Source organism: Aplidium turbinatum, chromosome 6 (assembly GCF_918807975.1).
Source record: "Aplidium turbinatum chromosome 6, kaAplTurb1.1, whole genome shotgun sequence".
Taxonomy (NCBI): Eukaryota; Metazoa; Chordata; class Ascidiacea; order Aplousobranchia; family Polyclinidae; genus Aplidium; species Aplidium turbinatum.
The window spans coordinates 30,579,686-30,599,708 of NC_137477.1; the positions used below are offsets into that span (position 1 = coordinate 30,579,686).

Here is a 20,023-nt window from a genome sequence, read left to right on the forward strand (position 1 = left end):
ATATGAGACATAGCTTATAGAAGATAAAAGACACGATTAGAGACATTAAGGTCAATTCTTTTGATCAGAAATTGAAATTGCTGCAGTGTGATTAACTATCAACCGTGTCATAGTGCACATAGAAAACATGGCAATCCAAAACTTTGATTTTGGGAGTGACCTTTTGTGAACACTAAGAAAGATTATGTAGTTGAATGAGTTTCGCTTTTAGCAGCATGATCGTTGCTTACTTCACAGTGTAGATTCAAACGATCTGTTATAGCCTGATGGCTATAACACATCAGGCTATAACAGATCGTTTGAATCTACACTGTGAAGTAAGTAAGAAAGATTAGATCTTCATTGATTGTTTTATGCAAAATTTCATGCATTGATCAATGATCATAGCCTAGCTACATCAACTGCTCAACATAAAAAGCCTATAACGTGATACCCCAAATAAGCACAACACGCTTTACCTAAGCTTGAAAAAAATCTGGAAGCAGATTTATAAATACAAAATTATTGTGTTCTTTAACATACCAGCTGGATCGTTTTTATGAATGCTATTTATTTTAAATTTCGCATTTTTCCGATTTTTCTTTTATCCAACAGTGAACTTTACAGTATATTGCAGAAATAAAATTGAAACTGCTATTGATTCGTTGCAGGTTTGCTACGGATTGAAATGGGAGTTGGAATTCATTATGAACTTGTATACAAGTCGCACGTGAACAAACCGAAGCTGTTTAGATCAACCTTATTTCGACCATTTGCTCCAGTTTATTCAATAAAAAGTTCCTTTTCTGATGCAACCGAGATGATATATGTTGTTGTCCCTCTGTATGGGCGGTTGAGCAGATTCAAGTAATTTATTTTTTATGACTTACATGACTTTTTATGACTTACATGTTTAGATATTGTTTAGATATGTATGTTCAATTGAATCTATACAGCTTTATGCACATAACACCTTCGATATCAATTACAGGAATTTTTTTATATATGCAACGCTATTAGTAGCGTATCGTGACTCATTTAATTGGGGAGGGGAGGGGAGCACTCCAGAATTAGGATTAATTAGGGGGAGGGGGCACTCCAGGTTGGGTTGAGGCACTCCAGAAGAACAAATCTTCAACCTGACATGAAAATTTAGCCGTAGGCATAACTTTTAATTTGAGAAATTCAAATTTGTTTCCGTTTTCCAATAAACACATTTTGAAAAAATCTGTCCATTATCACCTTTCTAGATATTTGCAAATTTATGTAATCAGGGACGGATTAGCAAACAGAACCGGCCGGGAATTTAGAAACACAAGCGGCCTACTTTTGTCAAATCAAAATTTGTAGTCTATACTTCACGTTACAATGCTTATTTCACCAACCATTTAGAAAAATTAGTCTACAGGCTAACATCATGATTGGTCAAATTAAAGCATGCACGAACGCATCTGCACCACATTAATGCAAAAATAAACATTTTTAAACTCATTGTTAATTGTGCCGTAGGCCTTCTCAATTTACAAGAATCAGGTTGAAATAAACTTGCATTCCAATCATTCGTTTAAAGTATTCCTTTTGCAACATTAATAACCTTTTCTTTTACCTTTTACAACAATAATACATATCGACAAAACACTGTTTGGAAAACACTATCTTAAAAAATGCACAGCCACCAATCCTAGAAAAGCGAAAATATAAAACTTATATTTTGTCGGTTGTAATTTGTAAAAATAGGCCTACAACCAACACTTACAATTTACAATATAGCCTACAAAGTAAATTCAAAGTGACACGTTTCCTAAAGTTTTTTAACTTAAGAGTTAAGTGATCAAAAAGTTAGAAAAAATTTGGCAACCCTAAAACATTTAACAACTTTAAAACAGGAAAGTATTTGCCAGAGTTGTATAGTATTCGCCCGATTCCACAGCCTTGGTAGCAGCCTACCTTTAATTGTTGCATTCGAGTGTTGAACACAGAAACCTTTCTGATGTATAATTTGCGCCAGTCAAGTGACCATTGATCTATTATCTCCTCACCCCTGAACTGATACTTTACACGTTTATATCAACCAGAAAATGTTGAACCCAACTTCATCAAAACATTTTTTAATAAATATGTTACTGCAACCTCAAAATGATTCGGTGGGACTTTCCCTAGTACCCCTAAAATGCTACGCTACTGGTGCTGTATTTATTACAAATATGGGTTGCTCTAAAACTTTCCTCTAAATTTTTTCTTACACTAGTAGGCTAGTCAATAAAAGATAATTTGAAAATAAGTAATGTACAGTAACATTATGCTACAACTAAACCAGACATTGTCAAAGCAACCGCATTGCGGCATAGTCGAGTACGTGATCAACCAAAATCTGTTTTTTCTTATGTTTCAAGGAAAAATAAGATTCAGTACCAGTTTGAATTGTTTGAAGTTAACAGGATATCAAACCCACATTTACCGATTTATGGCAAACATTGTAACGCCACATAAGTTGATATAAGAAGTTTGGCTGTTGAAGCAAATAGCACCGCAGTATGTAAATGTATCCGATTGAGTAAGGAATCAAGCAGTTACAAACCTTGGAAGGTTTTTATGATTTGTTAACCTTTTTTTTAGAACTTTCATTGAAAATTTTAAGAAAGTTGCTGTTCCCGACAAGAATGTTCATCTGACTGTGGTATACTATGGTTCTCGCGGAGTAACTGCAGTTGAAAAGACTCTTGAATTGCTTCGCAGTTCTAACAATTTTGGAAATTATAAATTGGTTAAAATTTTAAACGAACCGTTTGCAAGAGGCAGAGGTAATTGTGAATTACTTTTTTTCGACACGTTATATCTTTTTAAACCCGGTAATTTTGTGAAACACTGCTATGTGTTTACGCCAACCTGTGTAATTTGATACTAAGTGTAATTTGAACCACCCTTTTCAACTTTCTTCAACCGCTACAATTAAGTATCAATACCAGATAGCCATGTCTTCTATATTTTCATGAATGGCAACAATTTTGCAAAGCCCGTTTTGGTTAAATTTGATATAATTTTGGTTTGGCAAATAATAAGGTAGCCCTTACGGCATGTGTTTCTCATACAACACCAAGGCTATTATTGTATGTATACTAAGCTATGTAGGCTACTGTATATTGTAAGATTTTCAAAATACTTGGGTTCTGAGCTGGTGGAGTTTTCGTGTAAAACTCGACAACTAAAATTTTAGCTCCTTATGACGTCACAAAGATATGGGGCATGTCCCTGTAAATTCCAAATAGCCCTATTTTCATGTATTGCAAAACAACTTATCGTAGAATGACAAAATCGGTGTCAAAATGCGCAGAAGAGACGGTTTCTCATGACCACTTTTAAGAGTCAACAGGCGTATCGGCAGCAGAGAAAAAAGAGTTAGCCTATTTAAAAAACTTAGTGTTTTGAGTAAATTTTAAAGATAATTTTTACTGAATTTTCACACATGTTGTGGTAGTTTTCTAGTGCGAAGTCGTATTATTCTAAAACTTCTGACGTCATAATGCTTGTCGAATCCATTTAAAAAACAGTATTGATTACAGTAGAAGCAATCCTAAAAATGTGTATTCAGACATGGCTGATATTAATAATAATATAAAATGGCGATACTTCGAAACGAGGGTAGCAGCTTAAAAACCACGTCATTTGTAAGCGCCCTCTTATGGCTAAAAAGTCCAATGCGTGACTGGCAGGCGCGACCGCAACGATAACATGTAAGGCCTGCCACAAGTGATAATGGAAAATTCCGACGGTTTTGTTTATTGCGACGCCTTTCCTCTTAGTTGGTGATACGCGTTTCTTCATACTTGGAGACGGTCTCATGCACAGTGAGCCTCCACACATCTCTCTTCTGCAAGGTTAATGCAATGTTGAGTGTCTAAGTTGTATAATTTCAGTGATTTTTTAGGGTGTCTTTAAAGCGCTTCCTGGGAGCACCAACATTGCGGTGGCCTGTGGAAAGCTTTCCGAATAAGGTAATCTTGGGGAGTCTGTGGTTATGAGGTCAGCTTAGAATGCTTAATCTAGTGTTCCCAGCCGATCGATGAGTCCGTGACCACTTCTGAGTTGCCGTAGTGCTACTCCATAAATGAGAATGTGGTCCAGTTATGATGATGAACAGCAATCCTTTGTTGTAACACCATTGCAATCCTGCAACAAACAAAGTGATATGTTCAGCCGTAATTGTAATGGTGTTACAACCAAGTTCGTTTGAAAAAATCCAATTTCTGGTTCAGCAAAACTTTTTCAATCATGTTTTATACTACGTTCTTGAGCAACACTATCGAGTCTACAGTGCATGGAAAGGATTGTCGAGTGTCGAGGTACAGTGGCAAATCACAAATAAGAGCAACGACACGAAATCTCTCTATTTTTCGCTATCTTTGTCCCTTTCTTGTCATGTAACTTCGATTGTAACAGGCCTTTACTCTAGCCCACAAATTTTCAAGTTTTTTACATGATTTTCATTGTTAGTGTTCAACATTGTGCTTCGAGCGTTGTTAATTAGAGTTTCAATAAACCCAATTGCGTTCAAAAGAAACGTAATCTCTACGTCGAACTTTAAAAACTAGTCCAACAGTTAGTAGCTTACGCTTTAGGTTTTCGTTACGTCCAGAACTCACGCTAACAACTTCATAAACGAATACTTTCCTTCTTAAACAGCTTTTTGTTTTATTTAAGATAGGGAACTAATAGTTCGTTTTATATAGCGATTTGCTACTACAAAGTTTAGGCTATATTCCCGGTTTGAAGAGTTTCTGACGAAAAGCGCTAACTGCCGAAGACAATCGTTTACAGTGTTTCTTAAACAGGTGAATGGTTCACCCCAGGGTGAATAAAATTTTTACAGGGGTGAACCAACCAAAAGGGGTGAATAAGGGTGAACCGTCAGAAATGGATGATAGCTTGCGAGCAGGGCGGATATTCCACCTGTTCAGGGAACAGGTGAGAATTTCCAAAAACAAAATCAATTCTAAGTTTTTCATTTTTTAATCAAAACTAATTGTTTTTTATAAATTTCAATATTTTTTATTGTTTGATTTTTTTATAAATTTCAAAAAACTAACTAAAAAGAGAAATACACTAAAATGTGTGAACTCATCGATGAGAGTGGCATTAGAAGGACTGATTCATCCGCGATTTGAAAAACTAGTTGCGAAAGTTCAGGAGCATCCTAGTCACTAGTAAACAATTTTCTACAGTAAATCGACTACCGGTACTGAACTGTTGTTTTTTTGCTTATTGTAATAGTGAAGTTGGTTTGCACTGAGTGTATAAGTACAAAATTTGGTGACTGTGTTTTGTAGCTTTATATCTCTGGACTCGAGAAATTGTAGATTGCAATGGTAAAACTTAGCTTGAGTTGATCTTAACAAAAATCGAAACAACCTAAGTCATTTTGTGCTGTTATATATAGACAAGATAGTTTTATCATATCATGAGATAAGGGTGAATGAAATCTGGAGATAGATGCTAGGGGTGAACAAAACTAAAAAAGTTTAAGAAGCACTGGTTTAAAGCACCAGCTCTTCTATGATTTTTTTGGTGGTCATTTTAATACAGAGAGGTGATCATGGCTGAACGTGGCCCGATCTGTTGCCATACGGTTTTTCTTTTCTGCGAGGATTGTAAAATGTTTGTGATATGCTGGAAAGCTACTCCACTAAGCATTAACAGCACGATGTAAGGACGCGTCCCAAAGCGCACTGAAAACTTTACCCACTTTTTTCAAATCGACTTGAACTCTTACAATGCTGCACAGTTGCCGATGCAACTTTGCCGATCTCAAGTAGCTACAGTAAACTTTGTCAAAAATGCCTGTTCAGTTCAACAGGCCATAACCTTAAAAAGGGCCGTAGGCATTTCTCTTTAGAGCAGTGTACTGTTCATACATGAGAGAATTAAAGGCTATAATCGAAGAGGTGCCACTCCGCAATCGACGGTATGCCTTTAAGGGTCTTGCTAAAGACACAGCCGCATGCTCTTGAGCGGTATCGAACCAGCGGCCTTACGAACTTTGAATCATGGCTCGCACCACTCGGCTATGCAGCCGAGTAAATGATACAGTCCTTCTATGTTGATAATTGGATATGTTACCCCTTTGCATCTGCAACACACGAACTGGTGTGTGCATTATCACGTGACCTTCAAGTTGTCGTTGTTGCGCAATCTGTGTTACGTTTCGTTCTGTCAGTTCAGTTGCTATTTGTCTTGCCAGGTGAACGTTGTATTAGCCCGCATCAAACTCAATAAGTCCCTGATTGTGTCTTTCATTAAATAGAGACGACAGCAATCAACATGGTGGCAGTGAGGATTATTATGAAATGCTAAATTGAGTAAGTTCAGAAGACAAGCAACTGCAATGAGCATAGACGCGAGAAAACCATCATTGTTGGATATACACAATGCAAATGTGGCGCAAATCTTCCCAGATTGGAAGACCGAAGTAGAAATCTACATGATAGCCAGTGGAGCGTCCAAGAAAAGTCAGGAGTTTCAAACAGCAACAATACTCAACTGTGCTGGTCCTGAGGTAATCAAAGTTGCAAAGCAATTTACATACTTAAGTGAAGAAGACAAAAAGAATCTAGAAGTCCTGCTAGAAAAACTGCAAAATTTCTGTACGCTAGAAAACGAACTTGTTCACACTCGAAGATTCTGGGAAACCAAAGTAAGTGAACCTTTTAACTTTTTCCTGACTGAATTACGAAAAAAAGCAGATCTATGCAATTTTGCCAACTACACTGAACGGATGATTCGAGATAAAATTGAGATATCGGTATGTACGAAATTACAAAGCATCTTAAATAGAGAAGAAAATCTCAATTTGGACACAACAATCAAAATTTGCTGCAATTTTGAATTAAATCACCGAATTGTAGAAGAAGGCGACTATTTTGAAACTAATGTGCACAAGCTTGATCGCAAAAGTAAGGAATACGAATACAACAAAAGCGCAAATAGTCACGTTATTGCTGAATGTAAATTTTTGGTCGAAAACATCGAAAAGGCAAATTCTTTTGTCCCGCCTATGGAAAAACTTGTACTCACTGCAAAGGAAGAAATCGCTTTGAAGTTGTTTGTAAAAAGAAAATTCACCAAGTCTATGATGACGCAGTGAAGCAATCGCCGTACAACGAACGTAGTGCCGACAGCGTATACTTTCATGGAGTGAAAAATGAAACTATTACCTCGAGGCTAACAGCACTGCTGAAAGTAAACTCTTTCAATATTCGATTTCAACTAGACACAGGAGCTGATGTTAACACGATCTCAAAGAAATTATTTGTAAATGAAGACCAAATATCTAAATGCACGAAAGAATTGACTATGTGGAATAAAACATTAATGAAGCCCGTTGGAGAAACTACTAACGTTTGTAACCTGAAAACTTACAATGTTTATGCTGTTAAATTTATCGTAGTTGAGAATAAGTACAATTGTCTGCTAGGCTTAAGAATTATCCAAGAAATGAATCTTATTTCTGTTAATCATGACGTTTTCATTGCTAATGTTAACTGTGATGCTGAACTAGGTGATTTTAGCACTGTTTCTTTGCAGATTGATTCTCATGTTTTGTCGAAAATTTTGCCCTGTAGAAAAGTGCCAATTGCTTTGAAAGAGCAAGTAAAAACTAAGCTTGTATAACATTGCAACTCAAAAGAACCGTTAAAACAACACAACGAAGGAACTTTTCCGTTTGAAAAATGTGGTGTTGATTTGTGTAAATTCAATGGTAAATTTTACTTAGTCACTGTTGACTATTACTATAATTTTATAGAAGCCGATTTGTTGACATCCACAACTGCAATGTCTGTTGTAGGCCTACACTGTTTAAAAAAACATTTTGCACTGTATGGTATTCCAAAATGTTTTGAATTCTGATTCTGCTGCTATTTTTAGGTCTACTGCGTTTGAAAACTTTTGTGCTAACTGGAATATTACGCACACTGTCTCCAGTCCTGGTCATCAACGAGAAAATGGTAAAGCGGAATCCGCAGTAAAAACTTTAAAAAACAAGTTCAAACGTACTTCTAAAGACCATGACGATCAGTATTTAGCTTTACTTGAAATCCGTAACACTCCTCGTCAGGATGTTGGTGTTAGTCCAACTGAAATTGTATTTGGACGACAAACTCGCTCTGTTCTACCTGTGATTACCAAGCACTGCAAATCTGTGGAACACTGTAAACGGCAAAAACGGAAAAATAGCATTAAGAAATATTATGACAAAACTGTCAAATGTTTGCCTGCATTGTTTGTTAACCAAAAAGTATTCTATCAAAACCCAGAAAAGAAAGAATGGCACAGTGGTACAATTGTGAGAAAATTATCGTCACACACTTAGCCTACATCGTTAAATCTACGAATGGTGTCACATACAAACGAAACCGTGTTCGTATTCGTATTGATCGCAGTGAAAACCAAAGCCAAAGTGAGGATAATGAATCAAATGTACCGTATTTCAATTCAAGAGCCAACAACAATAATTATGTACCTCTTTATAACAATGTATTACCCAATGCTGATGGGTCTACTCCTGATGCAAGACCACAAAGAAATCGTAGACTTCCAGTAAAACTATGTGATTTTATTTTTGGTGAAGATTTTGTGAGTGGTGTTATATTATTTATGTTTTGTAACTGTTATTTTGCACTGTACAAACACTCATGTAAACAAGAGGGGATGTTGATATATTGGATAATATGTTACCCCTTTGCATCTGCAACACACGAACTGGTGTGTGTATTATCACGTGACCTTCAAGTTGTCGTTGTTGCGCAATCTGTGTTACCTTTCGTTCTGTCAATTCAGTTGCTATTGGTCTTGCCAGGTGAACGTTGTATTAGCCCGCATCAAACCCAATAAATCCTTGATTGTGTCTTTCATTAAATAGAGATGACAGCAATCAACATTCTATAAAGTTTCTTGCATCAGGTACGGTTAATTCTAACCAGTAGGCTAGTTAGTTTGAACAAGGCCACAAAATTATGATTGAAAATACTTTTGTATTCTGGGCCCTACTTCGCCCAGCACGAAACAAATGCAATGTTGTTTAAAATAAGCCTCAGTGAAACAGTTCTCTCTCGCGGGTACTTTCGTAATTGCTTGATTTTCAGCAGGGGTGACGAACTTTTTTGCGGTCGCTGGCCACTTTGTCAATTACACATGTGTTATCGAGCCACACAACTTTTTAATCGTAACCTACAATGAAATGTTGTAAAAGCGACTCAAGATATTATTCATGAAAAGTAACAAACAGCAAATGAAAGTAATAAAACCCACACACAAAAAGGATAGAGCAACAGTACTTGCACTGAAGACAGTTTAATTTTCTAAGTTTAACTTTCCAGTTTAAGCGTTTGCTTTCATATGAGTATGATTTCTTCTTTTTCGGCTCTATCCTTTTAGCTCAAGTTGACGAAATGTTTCGACCATTATGCTCCGAAACAACAAATCAGTTAATGAAATTTATTTTTTAAACAACAAACAAAAGCCCATGCGAATCATACAGCTGAAGCTATCTAATGCAGCATTAAAGTATAAAATATTAAAAAATAACATTAAAGCATTGAATTTTTTTGCTTTGTGGGATTTTTGGAAAGTTTTTTGCTTGACTAAGCGTTCAATATTTGGTCGAACAGACGATGTGGCAACTCTCAACTGCACACTAAGATTTTCATCTGTCAGCCTCGACCTGTAACGACCTGTAGCAAAGGAAAGGTGTACCAGTGAAGGCATAAAACAGCTTTGAGATCTCTTTTGTCTTTAACGCATGAACGATTGTCAAAAAAAAAAGTTTTGCGGGCCGCACAAAATTCTTTGACGGGCCGCAGGTTCGTCACCTCTGATTTACAGAAACCAAATCCTGGTCATCAAGTTCACAAAGGGGATAAGTGATAGGGAACTTCTCTTCTGTGCATTGTGACACAAGTTTTGTCGTTTTGTTGAAATAGTTTTCATAATACATTAATAATTAATACGTGAAACTTGAGATAGTTGGAACTTCAAGGGTCTTTTCCCATATTCCACATTTTTTTAACGCTATAATGAGCTAAAAATGAGGGTGTCGAGCTTTTACCCAACACCGCACCACATCAGACCACACGCGTTTTGAAAATCGAAAATGGTGAAAATATGAAACACCTTTATGAAAGCCATAATGTAGCCTACATGTGTGTCTTGTCATTTTTGAATGTTTTCTACAGCTCGTGATCACGGCGTCAAGTCAATTGATAATATCGACAAAAAAAGTCCCTTTGACCCTCTCATATTTTTCTGTGACGTCGACATGGCATTCACTTCCGGATTTCTGAACCAATGTCGTTCTCATACGACAGCAGGTGGGCTACAGAGTTATTAGTAAGTACTTCATATCTCAGTGTTTGTATCACACGTTGCTTTAGTAAGTGTTTATCTGTATTTTATTTATTTTCTTTTTAACGTTGTGTTTTTTTACAAGAAGCACTTTGACTAGAAAACGGCAAAGTTCGTTTGTGCTTCTTGCCCGTATGTTTACACATGACGTGCAATGTTGAAAGGTAAATAAACAATCTCTCCCCTTCTTTCTCTCTTACATAGAACATGATTTAATTTAAACGATATCATAACACCAATTGCATATCAATTAACCCATAAGAAAGACATGGCATTACTGGGAAATTAAAAAGCTTTTTTTTATCGAAAGTAATAATCAATATCTGCCAGGCAGCTGACACAACAGCATATGTATTGATATTCCAAAACTTCTTAGTTTGCAGACTAGGAGGGTCTGGTGGTCTGAGTACAGTTATGATTGCTGATGAACTGTTGCATGTCATGTCAACAAATTATAAAATTCTTGAGCGTGTTTTAAATTATTGTGTGTAGGCTAACAGCTGTGACAATTTTTTCAGGAAAATCCGTTTTTTTCCCAATCATATTCAGCCTTTACAATCCTAAGGTAGTGTATGGAAATGAACAGATACCGCCACTTCGAAAACAACAGCAGCATTCCGGCAAAAGTGGATTTTGGAGAAATTTTGGCTATGGAATGTCTTGCCAATACCGTTCGGATTATAAACGGATAGGTAGAAACATCCGTTTATGTTTCGTATGTTAGATCCTTTTTTGTTACTGTACACAGTAGATTGTTTATTTCAGTTATGCAAACCTGATTTGTCTCCTAGTTTAAGCTCGTAATTGAAAGTGCAGTGCACCGCTCACCTTCATCAAGGGTAGGCTATAGTTAATGTGGTTTGTAATGTTGTTGAAGGAAAGGCACCCGAGGTGAAGAAACTGGCCACTCTCGTGAGTGTCAAAAGCTTTGTATCCCTCAAACTTTTTATCCCTCGATGCTCAGTATCAAGTGTGAGGATCATCTTTTGCTGTGTTTGCAATCACTTTATATATTAAGTTTTGAGCAAACCAACCAACAGCTAAATCAGAAGTTCAAAATAACTTTCAGGAAAAGACGTTTTAGTGATTGTGTGCATGCTCCGATAGCTCAGTTGGTCAAGTACCTAATAAAATAAACTGCAAATAAAATATAGGCTATAAATTAGTACAAAAATAAAATAAATAATTAATATATAATAAATATGGATAGAATAGGGTAGCAATTGATTAGTAGACCGTATGGTCGTCTTGTTGTCTCCCTGTCGGTATGGGAACTTGTGTGTAACTTTTGCATTTGCGTGTATTACTTGCATATTTCAAATAGGTAGACCTACTCTGTTACTGACAAATAAGCCATTGATTGATTGACTGTTAATAAACTGCATCACTGCTTCTGTACTAGGTGGATTTGACCTCAGCATCAATGGATGGGGTTCTGAAGATGTGTTACTTGCTCGAAAATATGCTGGAAGCAAAATCAGTGTTATTCGTACGCCAGTGGATTCGATTTTCCATCACTGGCACGAAAAAGTTTGCGACAAATCGTTACCTGCTGGTACGTATGTTTCATACAAAATTAAATCAAATTACCCACAAAAAAAAACGAGCTAGAAAGTACGGTATTCATTTTTTTCTCATATTTTGGATAGATCACAATGGTTAATCAATGTAAATTTTAAAATACATCATTTATTTTCCGCACACTCAAAAGCGGATCATTAGAAAGAAATTGGTTGAGGGGTGCACCGGAGTTTCAAAAAAAAAAAAAAATTAAATTAAATTAAAAGAAAAAAGTCAATGGAAACTTTGAGGATCCATGAAGAATCCAGTTTGAAACTCATATCTCTATACCTTTAAACTCCTGCTGAAACGTACAATTGCCCTTTGCCACTGGTTAGTTTAATAAATGGGATTAGGCGAACGAAGCCAACGGGAAAATCTTCATAAATAGAAATAATTAGATGTTTTTTTCCGGGTTTTGGAGAGGGTCGGTCCCAAGTTCTCCCTCACTCCAGGTTCTGCTGCTGCCCACAACTACATGATTTGAAAAATACGCTCCTGCTTCGTAAAGCGCTGAGGATAACGCATTCTGTGATGGATACATAGAGCGCTATATAAATGCAAGCGTTACTATTGTAATAAGAAAATGGTTAAATTAAAACATACTCTGCGATTGACACGGGAAGTATACCATATACCTTAAGCTAGTGACAAACGTCCACCGGTAGGCTACAACATGGCATTTTCAACATCTTTATTTTAGCATAGTCGTTTGCCATTGGTAGTTGTGGTAGATCGGCAGTCTTCAGTAAATCACTTCTTGAATGGCGTAATGCGCATTTCATTTGATCCTTGTAATTTTCAGATCAATATTTGAGTTGTTTGGGTACTCGAGCTTTGACGGAAGGTTCTTCTCTCGATCTTGGATTGAAGTATTTCCAGCTGAAGGAAAAGTTTACATCTCTTCGGAAGAAATAACAACAACTTAACAGTGGATTCAACTTCAAAGCTTTCCAACCTGTGTTTATTACATTGTATTTGACTCTCAGAATTTAGCCTAAGCCAGTTGCTTTTACAAAGTTTGTTCAGGGCCGGATTTAGATGAAAAGAGGCCCTAGGCCAGTGGTTCCCAACTTTTTTAGGTTTCCTAACCTTACCCCTAAGAAGAGAAAATTGTTTTCTGGCATCACGTGGCAGACCAACGATCTTGCACCCCAGGTTGTTGGAACAAACCTTAACCTTTTCATACCAAAGACTTTAAAAAATGGTATTCATAGCTCGCGGCAACCAAGAGTATTGTAAATGGCACCCCGGTTGCGTATTTGTAATCTGCTGCAGCTGCTGATCACTGCAGCAGTTGAGGTTATTAACTAATTAGAAGGCAAGGTTTAAATCAGCTGATTGCAGTAATGCTACTCATGCACGTTAGAAAGTAAGTAAAATAAACGTTTTGCCGTCGCCAGCATGGTCTAGTAGAGGGTTAGGGCTATGGCATAGTCATTTTGACGGCGTGGGTTCGATTTCCACCCCCGCCATTGCTCGTTTATCTTCTGTAATTACCAAACAACGTTTAAAGCAAGAATCAGCTCTTTGGCGGAGTGCTAGAAGGCTTGCAATGACTACATTCAGCTGGTTCATAGGGAAATTTGCTCTACTGTATGTTAAAGTGTCTACCACACAAAATACCCCATCTGCTGCAGAGACCTAGAGATCACAAATACGCTACCGCAGTTGAAATTTATTTATTGTGCTAGGCTATCCTTCTTTTGAAGTCCTCAAGCTCCACCATAACAGATGTAGAGACGATTATTTCAAAGAAACAAACAATCAATGATACAATATAGAGATGGAGAAATATGCACATACGCGTTGAAATTAACCATTTGAAGATAACGAAAGTTTGTAATTTAATTTTAATCATTTTGTGTATTAAAACATGAAATGTTAGTCAAATAAAGTGATTGTAGCCTAACTTATTCCTCATCAGAGTCATATTCCAGAACCTTTTCATAAGTTTGATAGACATTTATTCTTATTGGGGTCTACTTGGATAGGAGTTATTATTTTGTTTTTCTGCAGAAATAGAAAGTTTTGTTAAACTGTAATGAAATTAAACTCAGTAATAACCTATAAAAAACTCAACCATTCCAGCAAACTCCTATGCTACCGGTTTTCTGGCAAACTGCTATTTTTTTCAAAATGACGTACAAAATAGTAATAACTGAAGTCTGACCACTAAAGTCATATCTGAACTTCAGAAAATGCTAGAAAGAAAACGAAAACTAGAATGGAGCAAATTATGCGTTAAAAGGAGCTATACTAGGACCCAATAAATAATTCTGGCTACATTCTTGCCCAATAGGGCCATTGCTACGTTATGGGCCACCACAAAGGATAAGTCTTTATCGGCTTTGACAAGAAGAGTGATAAACAACATAATAAGAATTCATCACTTTCAGTGTTTCTCAGTGCGATATCTGGGCCTGTTTGCATGAACGCTAAGTTGTTATTCGAACAGGATTGCAGAAAGACAAATGCGAACTTCGTGTGATTTTGATTCTCGACTGGTGTTGCTTGGAACACTAGTCAAACTAATATTTTGTTTTTTTACAGAATGCATGGTGATCTTTTACGGAACACTAGTGTTCCGTGGAAAACCGGTTTAAAATCAATAATGTATTATGTGCCAGCTGTATTGTATTATATCAATTGTATTGTATGCCTGTTGGAGAATTGTTAATCAGTATTTTGCCTTACTCAGTTAAAACGTTAAACAATTTAAATAAAAACGTCCCTATAATCGAATAGGGGTAATATCACAATCCACAATTATTTTTATATATTTTTTAAACCAATTGGACATTTGGACAAAGACATGTTTTTTTTAATAACTCGTTTTTAGTTGTAGTCAGCGCTTATGTTAAAAGCAGATAGATAACTGATCCTCCCGGGAATTTTAGTACAATTTGCAAGTCTCTAGCTCTTACCATTAGTGAGATACCGCCAAAAGTGCAAAACATTGTTAGGTGTCGCATTGTCGCCACAATATGACATTTTGATGAAAAAATTATGTCATTTTTTAATTCTGCTTTGAAAATCCACTCAGAATATAATCCTATCAGAATATGATCCTAATCCTAAAGCTAAATTTGCAGCTTTTCGCGAAATTTGGGATGGATTTGTAGAAAATAAACTCTATAAACCATTTGAAGAAGTAACGGTAGATGAACAATTAGTCTCTTTCCGAGGGAAATGTCCAATGAGATAGTACATGAAATCAAAACCAGCAAGATATAGAATTAAAGAGTGGGCAGTTGAAGGCGTGAAAACCACTTACCTGTATAATCTCCAAGTCAATATTGGAAAACTTCCTGGGAGTGCACCAAAGAAAAATCAAGGACGTTTGGTTGTGTACTGTGTGACATGATGAAATCACTGTTTGCAACTGGAAGAAGTGTTACCACAGATAAATTTTTTACATCAGTGCCAACTGCAGAATTTTTGCTCCTGAAAAATATTACCAAGACAGGTTCACTAAGCAAAAAAGTCAGATATTCCTGCAGTTATGGAAGATGCGAAGAGACGATATGTTTTATCGTCAAACTTTATCTTTTCAGATAAACTGTCAGTTGTAAGCTATGAGCCTAAAAAACAAGACGATTCGTTTACTATCTTCTCAGTATCTTGATGATTCACTGTCTAATGAAGATCACAAGAAACCCAACATGATACTTGAATATAACCGCACAAAAAGCGGAGTAGATGATGCAGACAAGTTGGTGAGTGAATAATCTTGTGCCAGACGAACGTCAAGATGGCCTTTCCGACTTTTTATGAACGTGCTTGACATTGGAGCCCTGAATTCCTATATCACTTGGGTGTTCAAAAACAGAGACTGGAACAGTAGAAAATCTAATCGAGGATATTATTTCTTGATGGAGTTAGGCAAAGAATTGACGAAACCTAATGTCTTGCGCAGAGCATGTAATCCATCTGGTTTTCCGGTTCACATCGTTAGGGCTTTGAAGGTATGGGAGTTTCTGTAGCTCGAAACACTGAGACTTCAAATATATTCTTAACGTCAAGGCAGCTAGTGAGACGGAAGAGAGGAAAATGTTTTCAATGTCCTTGGAACAACGGTAGAAAAATTAACATTATTTATGCTCCAATTGCAAACGTTTCGTTTGCGAACAGCACCGAGTCACCAAAACGACTGTGACAAGTGCAAAAGAATGTGAAGATGACACAGAATGAACTGTTTGTTTATGAATATGATCCTTTGTCCAAGTAATTTGTAGAAACACATAATTATATTATACTGTATGTGATGCTAAGACTAAAATTTTACTTTTTATAACACTTACTTTTTATAACTTTTTATAACACTTGCAAGTCCTTTTTGAAGCGTCTCCGACTTATTATCGACGCAAATGGCCGACACATTGAGTAAAACTTGTTTTTCCTAAATATTTATTTATTTGACAATAATATTATATGTTTATTACTCAATTATTATCTACCACTTGTTAAATACATTTGTTTGAAGTTGTAACGTTAATTATTGATGACTTTGTATATACTGTATACTTTAAGCAATAAAAACGATGGGGTCCTTGGAGGACCCCACCTTGGTAAACCACGTTGGTGAGCTAGGCTTGGTATGTTAAAGGTTAAATACATGCTTTTTGTAGACAGCTATTTATAACGGCATAACTTTCAGAAAGAAACAATTTTGCTGCTACCAGCTACAAGGAGATGATGACAACCAATTATCTGAATTGAATATTATTGAAATACAAAAACGAAATCTGAAAAACAAAAAAAAATTCGAATTTTTGGTCGGCGTAAAAATATTTCTTTGTTAAATACAATAATCAGCTAGCCTACATCTGAAAAAAGTAGTGAAAAATATTGGTTTTGTTTTTATTTTAATAACGTTACTCAAGCCAATTTGTTGTCAGCCATATACTGTATAAAGTGTATATCTAAGAGCCGAATAAACAACTTTACATTATTTGCACTATATGGGTTACAATAACTTACAGTAGGCTACAAACCTATAGGCCTTTTATGATTCACTATTATGAAATTGGGTAGTCGAACATGCGAAGTTGCGTGCCTGCTTACAAACTACAAGCACTCTTGATATCACATCTTGTATTGTCATAGATGATTTTTGGATAACTTAGCTTTTGCTGGTTGTCACGAGAGACTATTATTCGGTAGACGAGATAGTTAAAGTTACGTTTGACCTAAGTTTATTTTACGTCCGCTTACTTCTTATTCTCAATTCGATAGAGCTCAAGATAGTATGCCTCATATTGAGAAATACACTAGCGAAAATACGAATCAATGGCCTGTTGTTTTCAAACGTAAGGAACCGCCTTCTCAAATACGGATTTCAATTCCCTTTTGAAATTCAATAAAACTGTAACTTAATCTGTTTTCCCTGAGAAATAAAAGCTTTCAAAAATGCTAAACCAAGTAGAAGAGAGTAATTTGGAATCAACGATGCCAGAAGTCAACATTATTGGCTACTTTTCTCAACTAGTTCATGTAGATTTTTTGTTGTAGCTTAGAGTTTTACCGCACAGTAAAAAACACCGAAGCATGTAGTTACCCACATTTCAGACCACTGCTAGGTTTATCCGTCACAAGCAGACGATCACAGAAAAAGTCCTTTCAATTGACCTGAGTCAAGCTCCCAAACTTTGATGGTGAGCAGCAATGAATTTTAGAAACTAATTAAAGAAATCTCCACTAAGTTGTTTTCAAAGCTTATGTCGAAGAAAAGGTTTACACTTATTTGATGGCAGGAAGTGCACCACTTTTATCAGGAAAATGGGATTTAAACAAGAATGTTTGAAACAAGCATCATGACCTACAGTAGGCCATCTAGGCTACTGTAGCTTAACTTTTTGTGAGGTAGGCTAAGATCTATTTGTTACATTTGTTGAAATGTGTCGAAGAAAGATTTTGTTTTGCGTCATTTTCAGATAAAAAAAAAAATTGTTACTGTATTATAATCTCCTTCCATAATTTATAAACAAGATTTTTAACTTTTTCCGTTTTTCTTGTAAACCTAGATAATGATAATGTTATGGTTTTATTTATTGTCGCTCTAAAATAACTTAGGTCTTTTAGCGACAGGACTCATTTTTTATTTTATGTCAGATTTACCATATCATGATAATATTAACCGACTTATTCTTACTGCTTTATGCAACAAAGCACACAATCGGTACTGTTTTTTTAAAGTCCTCGATTTGATTCGACCTGGAATTGTTCTCAGATCTACCAGCACCAGACCCGAAGGCAATAACCACTCGGCCACGAGCTGATAGTTAGCCTCGTCAACAACGGAAGGTGCTGTAGTGATGTGATGTTGAATAGACACAGCGTAACTTGCTGTTGAATCAACGCATATTAAAACTTTCTAGTATGAAATTGTCGAGGCTACTCTACTAGCATAATGTAATAAACTGAGTTTAATTATTGATAGTGTTAGAATATAAAGTTGGAAGGTTATTGCATTGCCAACATGAAGTCAATTGTTTTATGAGAAATATCTGTTCAAAGCTATAAAAAGTTTGAAGCTGACAAGGGAGTATGTTTCGATGTTTTTACATCGTTTCAACATCGTCAAACATTAAAATCATGTAGAAAAGAGAACTTTTGCTGGCTGGCTTAAAGGTTTGATGATAATGCCATGATCAACACTTTTTGAATTTGCACTAGTTTGACGCTGTCTTGCAGAAATACAAGTTTGTGTCATAGCCGCTCTTCAAAATTTAATTGACTGAATTCAGAACAATTGATTCTGTATTTGTACAACAAACCTCAACTCATTCACACAAAACATGAGGAAAGTTTACTTAGAGCTAGGCCTATAGAAACGGATTTATTTCATGTTGTTTATACATCCTTTGTCTCCACAACGCAGAACATTTGCTGTAAAACTTTAAATGGCGCCTTGTAACCATGTAACCCAGGGGCGGGCAACTTCTTCAGTCGGCGGGCCTGATACGGAAAATGAAATACTTGGCGGGCCGGATTCATGAATCGCGACATTAATCGCGTATTTATCTACCTAGACAAGGAATAAATCGTATGTAATGTAAACTTTAAGTTTAAAGCATAGTGACCAAAAACAGTATTTAATGAATTTATTAACAATTAACGTAATGTACTTCAATAGCTGCTGAAGTCAAATGAGACATCTGTGGTCGATCAAGGTTGTCAAGTTCTTTGAACTCTGGCTGCATGTCGGACGTAGAAACCCTCAGTAAAGACTGCACGTGAACATCAGTGAGATTGGGTCGCAGCTTTGTCTTGTTAATGTTCATGGTCGAAAATGTTTGCTAGCAAATTTATGTAGACCCGAACAGAACAAGTAGTTTCATGGCCATCTTTCTCAGGTTGGAAATGTTGGACTCATTCGGTGACTCATAAAATTTGTCAATGCTTTTAGATTGGAATATCTCTTTCAGGGTAGAGTCACACTGCAAATCAATCAATTCCAGCTGTAGAACAAAAAACTAAAGAATAACTGACAGTCACTATTATTTTACGTAGTAAGCAAGTAGTGGAAATTTGCGGCAGAGTGTGGCCACTGGCCACGTTATCATGTAAAGACCGGAAACTGTCTGCGGGCCGCTCATAATCCTGTCGCGGGCCGGGTCCGGCCCGCGGGCCGTATGTTGCCCGCCCCTGATGTAACCGAAAGACGCGGATATTTATGGTCTGTCTTTTGCGTAGCAAGCCAGCAGGTTTATTAATATTGCAGTAGCTTGCAGGAAAAAGGTGGCAATGATTTAGATTTAGAGTTAGCCTTGAATTCAAGACTGCAGTTAAAACCTAAATTTATACCAAGCAACTTAAATAGCTATGAACGAAGTCTAGAATGTAGGCTAAAACAATAAAATCAAATACAGAAAAACGTGCTTCTGTAAAATAGGCCTATCGTTGCTACTATATTTCAGTTTTTCTAACGAGATCTAGGTACCCATGCAGATTTTGTTGTCTAGGTAGCTAATATTCTGAACGGTTAAAAACTGAAGTTGTATGCTTAAAAGTTGATAAAAGCTAAAATTAATCGTACTGCTTGTATTTTCAAAGGTAAGATTATTCTTTTATTCTGTCCCTGATT

The 20,023-nt window shown here is 36.3% G+C and overlaps 1 protein-coding gene across 1 annotated transcript in view; it reads left to right on the plus strand.

Annotated features, from left to right (window-relative positions):
• The window catches only part of LOC145772581 (chondroitin sulfate N-acetylgalactosaminyltransferase 2-like), a 31,478-nt gene extending 17,628 nt beyond the window's left edge, over positions 1–13,850 (plus strand). Inside the window, exons 6-11 of the mRNA XM_082584443.1 lie at positions 651–846; positions 2,596–2,780; positions 10,206–10,340; positions 10,893–11,066; positions 11,777–11,929; positions 12,740–13,850. Of these exons, the coding sequence (XP_082440569.1) occupies positions 651–846; positions 2,596–2,780; positions 10,206–10,340; positions 10,893–11,066; positions 11,777–11,929; positions 12,740–12,852 (956 nt within the window). The 3' untranslated portion in view covers positions 12,853–13,850. The remainder of the gene's footprint in view (positions 1–650; positions 847–2,595; positions 2,781–10,205; positions 10,341–10,892; positions 11,067–11,776; positions 11,930–12,739) is intronic.
• The last annotated feature ends 6,173 nt before the right edge of the window (positions 13,851–20,023 follow it).